The following is a 15,608-nucleotide window of genomic DNA, read 5'->3' as shown; positions in this document are numbered from 1 at the left end:
CTCGCGCTGCCTCTTCCCCGAGGCCCCGCCTCCCTACTCGCTCCCCTTCCCCCCCCGCATCGCTCGCCCTTACAGCTAGTAAAAAGCCCTCCCACTTGTAAAAGTGATGGGGTTGTGGCCCCGTGCCCCCCCTCATTCCAGCACCCCTGATTGCAACCCACCTTAGCTTTAAAGACAGGCCTTTACCTGAGTTGATACCTCCGAGTGATTTTCTTCCATCTCTCTGTTTGAAAACTACCAGCTGGGGAGCGTCTGGATTTCTACCCTCAGTACTGATTTGATGGTGCTTTACAGAGGAATAAAAAAGAAAGCCCTGCCCTGCAAAATGTATAGTCCAATGGCCCATTTCTGCCGGCAGTAATTCCTCCACAGGGTGCCATAGAAGTCAGTAGGACTGCATGCCGGAGTCACGGTTTGTAGGATCCCAGAGTTGTCATGGCCTAGTGGCATGAGCACTGGACTGGGACTCCGGAGAAGTAGGGGTTCTGTTCCTGACTCTGCCACTGGTGTGCAGTGTGACCTTGAGCAAGGCACTTCACCCTGCCTGTTCCTCTATTTCCCCTCCTACACTTGTCTGTTTAGATGGGAAACTCTTCAGGGCAATGAGGGTCTCTTGCGATGTATTTGTACAGCACCTAGTGCAATAAGGTCCCAGTCTTAGGTAGGGCCTCTAGGTGCGACTATTGTACAAAATAATAGGGCCCTAAATTAGGCCGTGGTGTCACAGGAGATGGTAATAGAGACTGGAGGAATGGGCGGCAAAGCTTCCAACCATGAGTCCCTGTGATTGCCTTGGCCAGTGATGTGCATGTCCTTAGGGTCTCACGAAAGGTTATCTGATATTGTCGCTTTGAGCATCTGTTGGCTGAAAAATAGCTTTAATTTTCAAAATTACTTTTCGCTGCTACTCTGCACTGTGTTTTAAAACCTGTTCTGAAATAGCCCCAGTGTTTTCATTGCTAATTGGCTCCTGGAATGAGATGCAGCAGCTCTGTTAGCTGCTCTTGCCCAGGCTCGCTGCGCACTCTTCCTGCCCGCGTTGTTCTGCCCTAGTCCATCAGGGTTTTATGCATGGGCTTCGTTCATGCAGCCTTGGTATCTTTGAAATACTCACTATGGGGGAAGGGGAGGGTTTTTCCGAAGCAAATGGAGTATGGGCTGAAGGGACCACAGTGCCAGCTCTGAAGATCCAAGTCTTCTGTCCCTGGATTGCAGGGCAGGGGTGTGTAAGTGGAACAGCCGCCATCTTGGCAGACATACCAGGGATTGAACCGGGGACTTCAAGGCATAGACTGAAATAGCTTGCGATAGGGAGCCAGGCTCTGTCGCTGGGGGCTGTACCAGGCTCCCACCCTCGGGGCATTGGGCACAGCGGGATGCATAACACCTGGATTGCACCATTTCCCCCCACACTGGTGGGACAAAGTGCCCCAAGGCTGCCCACCTCTAAAGGTGATAGGTAAGGCCCCACGGTCCATTATGGTCAATTTCACGGCCATAGGATTGGAAAATGGGTAAATTTCACATTTTCAGACGTTTCAATCTGAAATTTCAAGGTGTTGTAACCGTGGGGGTCCCAACCCAAAAGGGGATCAGGGGCGGTTGCAAACCTGTTATAGGGGAGTCACAAGATTGCCACCCTCACTTCTGTGCTGCCTTCAGAGCTGGACTCTAAAAGCAGGAACCTCAGAGCTTCCTGCAGCTGCAGGAGGTTCCCAGAGGTTGAGGTGGGTCTGATCTCCACACACCCCGCCCCCCCAGAGCAGCTGTGCAGGAGATGGACAAGTCCTGTCCCTCCCCTGCCCAACCGGAGCTAGGAGCCCCCTTTCCTGGGGTGCCCCCAGGAACAAGGGGACATCAGATTTCATGGGGAAGGGTTTATTTCACGGTCTGTGACATGTTTTTCGCAGCTATGAAATTGGTAGGGCCCTATGATAGGGCAATTCTGCCCATTCAGACCCTAGCCTCTCTTCTGAGTGTCAGCGAAGGGGCAATTCTGATGTTATACAGCATAGACAGGTGTCTACTAGGACCTAGAGTGAGACCATTAACCCGTTTGCCATACACCATCAAACAGCCATCAGTGGGCCACTGGCGGTTTGTCTACACCGCAATTAAAAACCCGAGGCTGGCCCGAGCCAGCTGACAGGTTCGTAGGGCTCAGGCAAAAGGGTGTTTAATTGCGGTGTAGATATTTGGGCTCGGGCCCAGGCTCTAGGACCCTGCAAGGCAGGAGGGTCCCAGAGCTCGGGGTTGCAGCCTGAACATCTACACCACAATTAAATGGCCCCTTAGCCTGAGCCCGTTGGCACAGGCCAGCCGTGGGGGTCTAATCAGAGTGTAGACATTCCCTTAAAATCAGTACCCATGTAGCCTGGACTTGAACCTGCAGGCCAAAGGTGAACGGCTCTGTAGCCAATTGGCCAAGCCCTTGGACTTTTCTCCCTTACGCTTTTTTCAGTATGAGATAAACTCAATGCAGTTTCTCTGCTGTTGATTATTCATCCACAAAGTCCCATGGAGATAAAGTGGTTGGTCGCATCAGTGACTTAGTTACTTACAAAAATGCACCTACCATGTTCTCTAGGAGCAAGTGCAAAAAAATACTACCACACTATTCGCCCATCACAAGAAACTCAGGGCACTTTCCTGTCAAATCTTCCCCTCTGGAAAAAAGCCTGAGTACTATAGAGAGGCCTTGCAACTTGCCCTAACTGGCCTTGTCTTCCCTAGGGAAAAAAAGAGTGTTTGTAGAGAGTCAGACACTGTGCTGAAATGCAAGTGTGGACAAGGCTGGTGGAGTTCTAACCCGTGTTAGCTGGTCGAGGACCCTCTACGACACACTGGCCTTTCACAGAATCATAGAATGTCAGGGTTGGAAGGGACCTCAGGAGGTATCTAGTCCAACCCCCTGCTCAAAGCAGGACCAATCCCCAATTTTTGGCCCAGATCCCTAAATGGCCCCCTCAAGGATTGAACTCACAACCCTGGGTTTAGCAGGCCAATGCTCAAACCACTGAGCTATTCCCTCCCCCCCTTTCAACACTCTGTCTAAACATGTTTCCCTAGTGGAGACGTGGCCGATGTCAGTCAGCTCTGGTTGGGGGACAAAGGGAGAAGCAAATTCCAGTGTGGGCATGTCTACACTACAAAATGAAGTCAACGTACAGCCACTGCAGCCATTAAAGCGGTGCTGCTTCTGTGGGCGGTGCGTGTCCTCACCAGAAGCGCTTCCGCCAACTTAACTGTGTGGGGCATGGTGGGGCATTGACAGATGGAGCCTGCCTACCCCGCCCTGGGGCTGAGAGCTGGAGCCATTTGCCTCCATATAAGTCAGTTGCTACAGCCACCCTCTCCCCCACCAAAACCAGTTCGTACTCTCCACCTTGGTGTGGGCCCCGCTGCTGTCCCTGATCCTCGTGGTCTGCTGCAGGAAGTCCTTAGTCGGCTCGGGCTGTCAGCTGTGAACAAGTGATGTAAGTAACACAGTGTCTACACAGACACTGCGTCACCCTAACATCGACCTAAGCGCTACGCCTCTCATGGAGGTGGAGTTATTAAGTCGATGTAGTGGGCGACTTCCATTGGTGGGATGGGAGCTACATTTTAGTGTGGACACTTACAGAGTTACCTAACCGTAGTATAGACCAGGCCATTGCTAGACTCCGTTCCCCTTCTCTTCCCCCTCCCTGCCCCTTCCAGCCATACAGCTCAAGCAACTCAGCTGAGATGCACAGGGCCCAAACCATAAACAGCTTCTGGATCAACATCAACAGCTGGTGTTCAATCTGACAGCAAATGGGGAGCTTGAGCTATGGAGAGCGCCGTGGTGACCTGCTCCATGCATGCTCTGGCTGGCTTCTGCTCTAGCTGAAGTTACCAAATAATCTTCAGCTGCAAAACTGGGATCTGCCGTTCTCCACAGAGAACACAGCTCCTCCCGTAAGGACAACGGTGGGAGTGGTAGGGTAGGCAGGGTGGAGGTGTGCTGTCCAATATTGGTCTGTGGCCAGTGGAGCCAAGAGAAGAAGGCTTGATAACAAAATGCTTGGGTATGTCGGAAGTGTTTGAGTGACATGACATTGACTGACCATATGCTCCAGCCTTCTTTGTGCCTCTTCTTTCTCCGTCACCTCTCTGTGTGAGGTTTTTAAACAGGGGGCTGGGTCTGATTCTGTGGTCTGCATGCAGGCAGAATGCCACTTGACTGCCTGTAGATCAGGGTCCCAGTATACACCTTGGAGATGATTCATCTGCCCCCCTAACCAGTACATGGCACTCCTGTCTGTCATGTTACCTGTTTCAATGAGACAAATCTCCGTAAACAACTTGCAGTGAATAATTCTCCCACCGGTTGTTATGACTGACAGAAGCCAGAAATTGAAAACTTAATGGGACTGAAGAGAATATGGAAACTCCAGATGCATCCTGTGCTCGTTTCTCGCTGCATATTGCCACGCTGCTCAAACTGCTGAGATGTAATCTCGGCAGGGGCCGAGTCTTCATAGCTGCTTGTAAAACCCCTAGCCCAGCACGGGCACGGTCTTAATAATAATTTCACACTCCGGATTCCATTCCTGTTCACATTCAGAAAGGAGAATTCCAGAAGATCAAGCGTTTAATGAATATATGGAAACGAAGGGCCCTTAATTCCCACTGGCTCGGCTGTGGCCATGTTGATAATGATGCTATGGGTATCGAACCCTGGACCTTCGACACCAGAAAATAGCGGACTCAGTCCTGTTCTGCAGTCTTTGTGCTGTTTTATTGCTGGACCTTTGCACATAGCTCTGGCAAATGAGCCTTCTTCCTCTCTTCCAGCGCTCCTTGCTTATTTCAGTCTTGGGTCTGCAGCCCTCTGCCAGTTCAGGGGTGGACTCCCACATGTAACTTGCTCTTCTAGTCCTGGGTCCTCAGCACTGCCCAGATTTTCCTGATATTCAAAACCAAAATGGCCATTACTCACTGAGACCACGGTCCTGTTTTAAGACAGGGTCTCTTATAGGAGTTGCACCCCCCCAACTGTTGCTCTTTTAATTTTTAAATAAGACCCCTCCCATGTGTAGTGAAATGTACATGCAGCAGGTTAAAACTTGACCACAGAGGAGTGTGGCTCTCGTAGTGTGAGGACCAGAATAGAAATGGGGAAGATCATTAAAGATAAGAGTCATATAAATCATGCTTTGTTCTCGTGATGCGCTCGTTGCCATGGCACTGCCAAATGCTTTCAAAAAACCGATATGAATACGATATTTTGCACACAAATGGAAATGTCAAAAAACATCTTGAAATCCTAGCATCTCCAGAAGGAGAACCTCAAGCCGTCTCACTGTCGAAGATGGGAAAAGGAAGCAGATGGGTTTAGGCTTCAGTGGGAAGATACAGAGGGTATATGGCATTGGATGGATTTTTGCTCAAAATCCCATCCCCCAACCCCATGCTGCTTAATGCCTTGCGTGAGATCTGGGTTCAAGCGTAGACTCTGGAATCCAACCTAATTTAATTTCTGAGCTGGTAGATGAAGGTTCCCAAAGCAAATGTTGTTGTTTGTTTTATTATTCTTTGTCTTCCAGTAGCACCGAGGGCCTCCATCAGAGTTTGGAGGCTTTGTACTAATAGACGGTGCCTTAAAAAGCAGTGTACCTAGACCAGACAACAGAAGTATGATCCCCATTTTACAGATGGGGAAATTGAGACACACAGGCCAGGGACTTGCCCAAGGTCCCAGTCTGTAGTTGAGCTAGAAATTGAAACCAGGTCTCCTGAGTCCCAGCCTGGGCCTTATCCACCAGCCATCTTTCCTGGCTGTAGGACTCGGTCTCTGCTCTCAAAGCAGTACTTATAGGCACAATCTGGCTGAAGACCGTGCTTTTGCAGGAGATGTCCGGAATTAACTGGGATGTCCGCGTTCACCTTTAGCCATGAGTTGTGAGAAGGAGGGTTTCTAGTCGTGTGGGGAGGGAGAGGGTTATAGGAGCACCTCGACGGCTTCTCTTCCAACCCTGCTGCCAGAGGAGCCAACCCAGTGGTTTGGGAGCAATGCCCTGTGCAGCTCGCCAGGAGAGACCGGTTCTGTTTCTGAGCTTACTCGTCATCTGGGAGAGCTGCAGCATATGGGGCTGGGAAGAGGGGGCAGGGCCTTCTAGCCAGCTAAGGAGTCTGATCCAAAGCCCACTGAAGTCAATGGGATGCTTTACACTCACTTCAGCCAGCATTGAATGAGCCCTAAGGAACTGTTGTTGATTGGCTCTGCAAAGGGCTACGCCCTCCGTTCTCCTCAGCTGGGAAGCCTGACGGCCTTAAAGATAGAAGGGGGGTTACACTGGGAAATATCAGGGGGCTGGAGGAGCGGAAAGGGGCTTGAGTGCACAATGCTGCAATTGTAATGTGGTCATCTTGCAGTCTGCTCTCTAGTACACAGGCCTGATGTGTAAACTCTGCGGAATGCTGCCGGCCAAGGGAAAGCTGCATTACAGAGCCCAGTCACTGAAGATTTGGCACATGCTTCGGTCGCCAGGTCAGGGCTTGTGCATATAAATGGCAGCATTATTGATTGCCCTAAACCAGCATGAAGATACCCAGAGAGGAAATGGTAACGTTACCTTGTGCAACGGCTAATTGGCTTTAAACGCAGAAAAGAGTTTTAGGAGTTTTTTCCACTGACTCTTACGAAAAGATAAAGTCATCTTCTTCTCTAGATAGCATGTATTTTGAACGGAGATGGGGGACATGCTGACGAGGAGAGATCTGTATTTCCCTGACAGTCTGGAAGGTTTTTGTGTCCTATGCAGGGATGGTTAATGCTAACTTCCCTTGAAACCAAAGGTTCATTTCACTAGCTTTATTAATATTCATGGACTGTGGTACCCTCTGTCTGAGGATATCCAGGCGCTTTACATACATTAATCAAAACCCATAAGAGATGGGAGATTTATTATCCCCAGTGTCACTGGGAAACTGAGGCTGCATCTTCACATTTGGGCACCTGAGATGAGTGGCCTAAATAACCGGCCTAATTGTCAGAAGTGTTGAAAAAGGGAGTTGGGGATGCTCAGCACTACTGCTAGTCAGACTAGTTATTTAGGTGCCTACATGATCAGTTTAGGTGCCTACATTTACTCTTCTGAGTCTGACAGTTAAGCCCTAAGTGAATTGCTCACTCACATCAAATCACTGGCAGAGCTAGTATTAGAACCCAAGTTCTAGCCAAATGCCAGTTCCAACCCCACCCCTTGTGCTTGAACCAGCACATCACACTCTCTGGTAGCAGAGTTAGGCTAAAGAAAGTGATGCATCTCTCTGTTGCTGATCTGTCTCGTCTGAGATTCTCCGTAATGCCTGTATCCATCGTCTCCAGTCTGCATAGCGAGATCGCTAGTGGGTCTCAAGGAATCATTCCTCTCTTCTAATTTCTTTGGGCCTCGTCAGAGAACAGTATGTGCTGATTAATTCAAAGCATCTGCTTCTGCAGGGGTTCCCAGGCTCTTTCATAGCATCACTTCCCACTCAGTCCCTCACCCTGGTCTTTCCCTGCTGGGCCTTAGAATCCTTTGCACATAACACCAGGGCATTTCAGTGGTGTTATTCCAGGAAACAGCGCAGTGATTTCTGGCAATTACCAGTCCAGAGCTGCTGAGCAAATCTTCCACACTGGAATGGCAGAGATGGGCAGTGAGACCTGGCTCTGTCTGAGTTTCATCGACTCTTCTTATCACTCTGGGATACATCGTGTCTCACTTACACTTGTGCACTCCCCTGGCAACCTGACTGGCACAGCGTTTCCTGAGTAATTCATTCATATGGCATGAGCAGAATTATTAGGAGCAATAAAAGCAAGTGCCTCTTAATGTAATTGATGCTGGGAATAGCTTCCTGAGGAGAGCTTTGCAATTAGCATCGCTATTAATTTTGCAAATGGCCATGCTGAGCCGCCACAGAACTGATAGGAAACGCCAGGCACTCTTCATTTGCTAGCGTCCCAAGGAATCCCCTTTCGGAAGCATCTCCCCATTTCTGGAGAGGTGGATAATTCCTCCCATATGGTGTCAGTTGCCTGAAGACCTTGAGTGTCTTGCTACTGCCTAGCAAGGTGGGCTTCCTTAAGCATTTTCCTTGATGGTTGGGAAAGCCAGTCCAAGCAGTTCCAGGGGTTTACCTCTCTCACCTGCTCTGCAATGCCAGCTTGCAAAGGGATGGGGAACAGGGACTGTGTCTACAACTAGGACTCCGTGTAATGTGGTTAATGTTGTTTGAGCCTTTTGTGAGCTTACATGGAATGAAAGTCACTTCTAGTGAGTATGATTCTTGATGGGGTATGTGAGAGAAGTGCCTACAATTGGCCCATCTCCACGGCTCCGCCCACATCCTCAAAGGTATGTAGGTGTCTAGGTCCCACTGAGATCAGTAGGAGCTAGGTGCCTAAATACCTTTTGAGGATCTGGGCCCTTCTCCCTGTGCTCTTCTTCCAGGTAGGCAAAGGGAAGCAACATGGACAAACCCAGTTTCTTACTGTTCACTAAAGAACTAGTAATGGGAATCCCAATTTCAGAGGAAGCTGAGTGGAGATTTAATCAAAAGGCTTTAAGGCAAAAGGAACTATCCCAGCCCCCCAAAGCTTCTTAAGTCTGAGTGTGTTAATTTTCACTTTTCCTATGCTTGGCATAACTGGGGGTATAGGAAATGTTGCAGACCCAGCATGGGGAATTAATAAATCGGTGGCACTGCCAAAACAAAGCTTGAATCCCTTTGGGGAGTGCAGGGGAGTTCTGCCCATCAGACCCAAAAACCGCCTTACGTTCTTTTGCCAAGCCTATTGCCAGAAACCCCATTCTGTGCTTAGTTTTCATGTCAGTTTCAGTTATTGTTTCTTTTCCCCCACAGGTATCTCACGAATTTGCCATTAACTTCAACCCCACCAACCCATTCTGTTCCGGTAAGTACATACGCGGGCCCAGACCTTTCCAGCGTAGGGACCTGTATTTGCTAACTATTAGTCTGCTTAGGACTTGTTACCTCCCCTGTGATGTCTTCCAAAGACCTGTTAACTTCATGCCCTGGACAGAGCAGTGTAGCAGGTCCTGACTAAGTCTTCAGTACAGCCTGTGTTCGAGCAGCGCAGCGTCCTCGAGGCTTATAGGACAAAGAGCACTGTGTACCTCCTGTACTTTTACAAGCCCTCTTGAAGTTGAAATTCACAGACCAGGGGCACAATATCCTAGGCACTTGTGCCAACATATGGAGTGTACCATCTAGGTAATATAGACCAAGGGCAGGTCTACTCTTAAAAGGCTGCGTCGGCACACCGGCAGCACTTATGTGAAGATGCTCTTACCCTGATGGGAGAGCGTCTCCCGCCAGCATAATTAATCCACCTCCCTGAGAGGCGGTAGCTCTGTTGACAGGAGAAGCTCTTCCATCAAGGTAGCGCTGTCTACCTGGGGGGTTAGGTCGGTGTAACTACATCGCTCGTGGGTGTGGATTTTTCACACCCCTGTGTAGTGTTGTTATACCGATACAGATCTGCAGTGTAGACCTGGTCTACTAAATTGGATTAAAGTAATCTAATATCCAGGGTCCGCTTAACCCTTTGTGGGGTTAACCCATGTGTCTCCATGGTGCACTTGTCATCATGGGTCAGTATTACTTCTGTTGTTATAGATGGGGGAAACCAAGGGTCCGTCTAAACTACCTGCCAGATCGGTGGGTAGTGATCGATCTATCGGGGATCAATTTATCACGTCTAGTGTAGACGCGATAAATTGATCCTCAATCGCTCTGCCATCGACTCCTGTACTTCACTGTGGCGAGAGGCGGAAGTGCAGTCGACGCCGCACCGTGAGGACACAAGGTAAGTCGACCTAAGATTCGTCGACTTCAGTATGCTATTCTCATAGCTGAGGTTGCGTATCTTAGGTCGATTTCCCCCACACACACTCCCCCCAATGTAGATCAGGAACAAGGCAAAGAGAGGCAAAGTGACTTGGCCCACGGTCGCCTGGAACTCGAACTCTGCCTCCTCCCTGAGGCCTTGCCGACAGGCGGGCATACTGGCAGGGATGGGAGCATGGAGATAACGACCTAACAAGACTGACAGTCCTGATTCTGTAGGCTGGAGAGAGGAAAGATGGTCCAGTGATTAGGGCACCAGTCTGGTACTCAAGGGACCCAGGTTCAATTCCTGGGTCTGCCACAGACTGCCCTGGGCAAGTCACTTAATCTTTTGGTTTCCTCAGGTTTCAGAGTAGCAGCTGTGTTAGTCTGTATCCGTAAAAAGAAAAGGAGGACTTGTGGCACCTTAGAGACTAACCAATTTATTTGAGCATGAGCTTTCGTGAGCTGTAGCTGTAGCTCACGAAAGCTTATGCTCAAATAAATTTGTTAGTCTCTAAGGTGCCACAAGTCCTCCTTTTCTTTTTTTGTTTCCCCAGTTTCCCATCTGATAATGAGATAATCTGATAACAGCACCACCCTCCCTCCTGGGGATACATAATGAGACTGTGGTGGTCAGATAAGTAATGGGGGACAGATAAGTACCTTCAACAGATATTGCTGGACAGTGACGTTAATAATTGTAACTCTGCAGAACCACGGTGCCAGGGTCCTCCATAAACCTCCTGCTCTAGTGTAGCCTTTTATCAGACTGTTAAACCAGTACTAAACGTTTAGTTTAAATAGGAATACACTTCTCTGATTGGTAAACAGAGCAATGCAAGATACTATGCGCTAGCTGCATGTCTGTGCAGATGCACAGAATAATGGTTGAAATACTATTTGACACACATGCTTGGGTGGCACACGTCCTTTTTTACCTCTTGGTAATGACATAATAAATCTTAGGTTGCCATATCATGCCCTATCTTCTATTCATGATAAATTATCTTAAATCAAACCGGGGAGGGGATGAATATCCCTGGAAATGAAGCATCTGAAGATAGCACAGATCTGATTAGGCATGGGTGGTGGTGATTGCATTCTACAGGAGTTCCATTCACAGATGAACGTTCCTGTCTGCAAGAAAGAGCTGGCTGGGAATGTTTCAGCAGGAACCATGAAATAGTTTAAATTGTCATCAGTAGGCTTCAGATTCAACACCTATCTGAGAGGAATCTCTGGACCTAAGGTCCTTGCTATACGCCGGGCTATATGTGCAGACTCAGACAGCACGGTACTGGGTCATGTTCAGACAGTTCTCTTTCTATTCGGAAGTGGATATCAAATTTGTTCTGTGGAAAGAGCCAAATTATGTCAAATTATGCCGTTATACTACCCTTGAAGCACAGCGGAGTTAACAGTGGGATGCTTTCACAAACATCAAAGGGAAGAATAGGATGCTCAACCTTTCATTCGTAAAATGAGAGAAAATGGTGCAGGGCCCCTTAGAACTACTGTTGTATTTCTCCTCTTTGGTCATTTTTGCATGGAATTACCCAGTTGACACATACAATCACAGTAATTCTGTGCATAAATTAGGTGCACAATTGAATACCAAAGTTTTATATTTTAAAAAGGGGGTTAGTGTCACCATTGGGGTTAAGTGTTAACACCTCCATTGAAATGAACAGGGCAGTTCAGACCTCTCAGAGCTATTATTGCAGACTCAGGCAGGTACCGCAGCATCCATTCTGCTCCGTGTACCCTTTGAAGGTTTTCTTGGCAGTCATAGCAACATATTTGGTAAAATGAAAGCTTGCCAAAACTTACTTAGAACTGCAGAGGGCTCGGGGGTCTCCCCCCACTGTATTACAGGTGGGATTTTCAAGAGCGTCTAAGTGACTCAGAAGCACAAGTTCCATTGACTTTGATGAGAGTTGAGAGCCTGAGTCACTTAGGCGCTCTTGAAAATCCCATCCTAAAGTAGACACTTAGACCCAGATCCTGCAACTTCTTGCATGCAGGCAGATTGCTGTGCTTAAGGGGGAACCCTGTCGACTCCAATAATTCTCCAGGAAAGTCACAGCGGCCCTCATGCACGCAAGTGGTTGCAGAGTAGGGGTTTTACTGGTAGCTGAAATTATGCATACAGCAGCTGGGCCCACCGTGACTGTACTGCAATACTTTACCCCTTGGAATCAGCTATATTCAAACACAAGAACGGCCAGACTGGGTCAGACCAAAGGTCCATCTAGCCCAGTATCCTGTCTTCTGACAGCAGCCAATGCCAGGTGCCCCAGAGGGAATGAACAGAACAGGGAATCACTAAGTGATCCAACCCCCCCGCCACCCCACCCCATTCTTTAGAGCTGAAGCCTTAACCTGTCAGTAAGAAGGGGAGAGAAAATTATTAGTTCCAGTTGATATTTATTCTGTCTTCAAAATCTCTGTGTGTGTGTGTGTGTGTGTTCAGAGGCAGATAGATATAACTTTTGCATGAGTGTACTTTAAAAGAGAGATGAAGGGATGGGAAAGAATGGAGCTGAGAGTTCAGGACACAGCTGGAAATTGAACCTCTCAGTGCAGCCACATTCAAATCTTGCATCTGTGCAAAGACTTTGGCGGAGGCTGGTCTCCTAGGTGATCAGAGCACAGATGACCCTCCAGGGAATCGGCATCATGCTGTTCCGGTCAGGCTGGAAGGCATTGCCATCAGCTAGTGGTCTGAGGCTGCAGGCATGCAATAGCCTGTGTGTTTCCTTTTTGTGTGTCTTTACTCCTAGATATTTCCATTTGAGCAATGTGACGTTTGTTTGTCCAAGCAGCTTGGATTCCTGCTTCCCGCCCCGGCCACAGAGTTGGGCGTTGCACGTTAGCAGAGCATTGAGTTTAAAGCCACATTCTGTCCTCTGATGTGTGTGGGTGGCTCCCTTTTGAAATGCCAGCTCCCTTTGCTCCCACGTTGCAGAGCAGAATTTGGCCTCGTTATTTCAGAAGTGAGGAACTTATTTAAAAAAAAACATTTTTCTCGGCTACCTAAGCCAACAAGAGAGAATGCAGTAACTTCAGAGCCAGCCACCCCCAAGCCACTTGCATAACCCAAGCTTGTAAATCTGCTGCCAACAATAGAAGTCCCCTGCAAGCTGGTGGGAGAGTTCAGACAATGGACGTGGTAGGGATAGACCAATGTAATCCTTATCAGATGATCACCCATGGCAAACAGTCAATAAGGCGTCTGCTCCAGGGATGGATTATTTCCTTGTGTAGCCTGAGCTGAGACAGTCCTGTATCCCTAGTCTAACTTGCTGACCGGCATGTACATACCTGAGCAGGGCTATCAGTAACGAAAGCAAAAGAGCCTCCTCTAACACTTTCAGAACTTCAGTGAAACTTCTTGGTTCAAGTTTCCATTCAGACTGTTCCTCTGAGTGTGGCTTCTCTCCACTCCTTTCCCTGCTTTATGGCTGCCTCAGTTTTTTCTTGGGCATGGTGAGATTCTTTAAGGGCATTTATTTGTGCTCCTGCTCAGGCAGGTTCTTCACATGGCTTGGTATATTTCCAAAAAACAAAAGGAAGCCCTATCTGAATTCAGGCATTAGAAACTCTTTCTCTCTTAACCACAAGGGCTCAGGTGTCTGCTGGAAAAGGTTTGTCGAAGCCAAAGGCATTTGAAGCCTTGTTTTCTGAAGTTCTGAGCATCCACAACTCCAGAGGAAGCCAGCAGGTGGTTTCAAGAAACACTGGTGGTAGACTGTATGGCCCAGTGGTTAGGGCACTGGACTAGAACCCAGGAGACCTAGTGTCTACTCCTGATTCAGCCACTGACCTCGACTAACTTCACCTCTCTGTGTCTGTTTCCCTTACCACTTGTTGCCTGTCTGTTTGACTGGTCGGGTATAGTGCTGTTTGTATGGTCTCTCGCAGAAGTGGGCTCAGATCTCTGGTGGGGCTACAAGATGCTACGTAAGATAAGTAGCAAAGTGAAATTTTGCTTTAGTGATCTCAAGCTTCTGCCCATTGTATCTGAAATTCATTTTGATGTGTATGTAGAAGGTTACTGCAAGGAGCCGGCCTGGAGGCTGTCTAGTTAATGTCTGGTTTGTCTGGTTCTCTTGAAGGAGTGGAAGGCATTGTCCAAGCATACTCAGCCTGTCTGCCTCACATACGCTTCTACGGACCAACCAACTTCTCTCCCATTGTCAATCACGTGGCTCGGTTTGCTGCCCAGGCTACCCATCAGGAGTTTGCAGCGGTAAGTTAACAAGCGTCTGTCGTTTTATCTGTATCCCTGCCTTGGCTTGGAATTTCAAAGCAAGACTCATTAAGCTTACCATCTTTTTATCTCCTCGAGGGCACAGGATCATAGAAGTGCAAGATAAAAAAGACCTATTTGATAACTTAATCTGTCCCTTGCAGGCACAGGCTGTGGTCCCTTGGTAGAGGATGTATCAGATGTGAGTGATATGTACCATGCTTGATCTTAGCCAACAGGCCAGTCACTAGCTCTGTTTAAAAGCTGAGGGGATGTCTCACTGGTAAAGGCATGGAACAGCTATATCTAGGGAAGAAGTAATTTCAGGTACCGTATGTTTAAACACTGTTGGTTTTAGTAAGACCCGCTGCTGCAGGTTCATGACAAAGGCAGATACAATGACAAAGGCATTGATATCATGGAATTCGGAGTTTGAGGTTCTGTTCGGGGACCTATAGCCTCTGTCACTGCAACCGTGGAGCATCTTGTAGGCACCATGGAATTAACCTCCATGCCCCTGGGTGGTAAGGAAGTGGTGTTCTCTCCATAATACAGATGGGGAACTGAGGCACAAGGACATTAAGCAACTCGCCCAAACGCACAGGAAATCAGTGGCTGAGCCAAGAATTGAACCCAGGTCTCCCGAGCCCCAGTTTAGTAACCCCGGGGGCCATCCTTCTTCCTCTTGTGCCACGTGTGTTTTCAGGCGAGTGAAGAGATGCGGTTTATCCTAGGTACTTATCTCACTATTATAGTGTCTGAGAACCTCTGAACACCCCTGTGAGGCAGTGCTTTTATCCCCATTGCCAGCGGGGGACCTGAGACACAGAGAGGCCCAGTGTCTTGGCCAAGGTCTGTACCAGAGCAAGGAGCTCGGCCTGGGTCTCCAAAACCCCAGGCTGGGCACTGCAACCACTGGACCAGGCCTCTGATCGACTTTTTTTTTTTTTCCGGTGCCCTTACTACACTGGCAAACAACTGTGTGATTTATTTATTGACATAATACAGTTTGAGTCATTTCCTAGGTTAAACTCCGTGGGCGAGGTTTGGGAAAGCAGTCAGTGTCAGTGTTCATTTTTGCTCCCATTAAAAGTTAGTGGGAGTCAGTGGGAAATGCGTTAATTGCTACAGCTTACGGACGATGAGTATGTATGGCCCACGGATAGGATACGCCGAAAGAATGATTCATCTAAAATAAGGAACTCTACTATTTCCCCGTGCCCATCGTTTTAATAGGTGTCTTTCAAACACAAGTGCTCCAGCTGCACTGTGATGAGCATAACAGGCAGGAGAGGAGGAGACGATAGAATGCAGGGTGGGAGGGCTAATGCTGTTTGATACAAAGCCCGTCTTTGCAGGTGTAGAACAGTGTTTTGTGTCTGGGAGATGGGCTTTCGGGCTCCTGTGTTGTGTTCAGTGGTTTTGGAAACACAGGCAAGCAGACTGGCGAATGGGTTGCGACTGAGGGCTCGTCTTCACTGGACAT

At 48.4% G+C, this 15,608-nt stretch overlaps 1 protein-coding gene across 3 annotated transcripts in view; it reads left to right on the top strand.

Annotated features, from left to right (window-relative positions):
- Positions 1–15,608, top strand: part of CPNE2 (copine 2) — a 159,384-nt gene that overhangs the window by 113,039 nt on the left and 30,737 nt on the right. For all 3 annotated transcript variants that reach the window (XM_077831263.1, XM_077831265.1, XM_077831264.1), the window contains 2 exons: positions 8,881–8,932; positions 13,989–14,122. In XM_077831263.1, the coding sequence (XP_077687389.1) occupies positions 8,881–8,932; positions 13,989–14,122 (186 nt within the window). The remainder of the gene's footprint in view (positions 1–8,880; positions 8,933–13,988; positions 14,123–15,608) is intronic.

This window comes from Eretmochelys imbricata, chromosome 12 (assembly GCF_965152235.1).
Source record: "Eretmochelys imbricata isolate rEreImb1 chromosome 12, rEreImb1.hap1, whole genome shotgun sequence".
NCBI classification, from domain to species: Eukaryota; Metazoa; Chordata; order Testudines; family Cheloniidae; genus Eretmochelys; species Eretmochelys imbricata.
The sequence above is the reverse complement of the archived record's forward strand: the minus strand, read 5'-3'. Positions and strand labels throughout refer to the sequence as shown.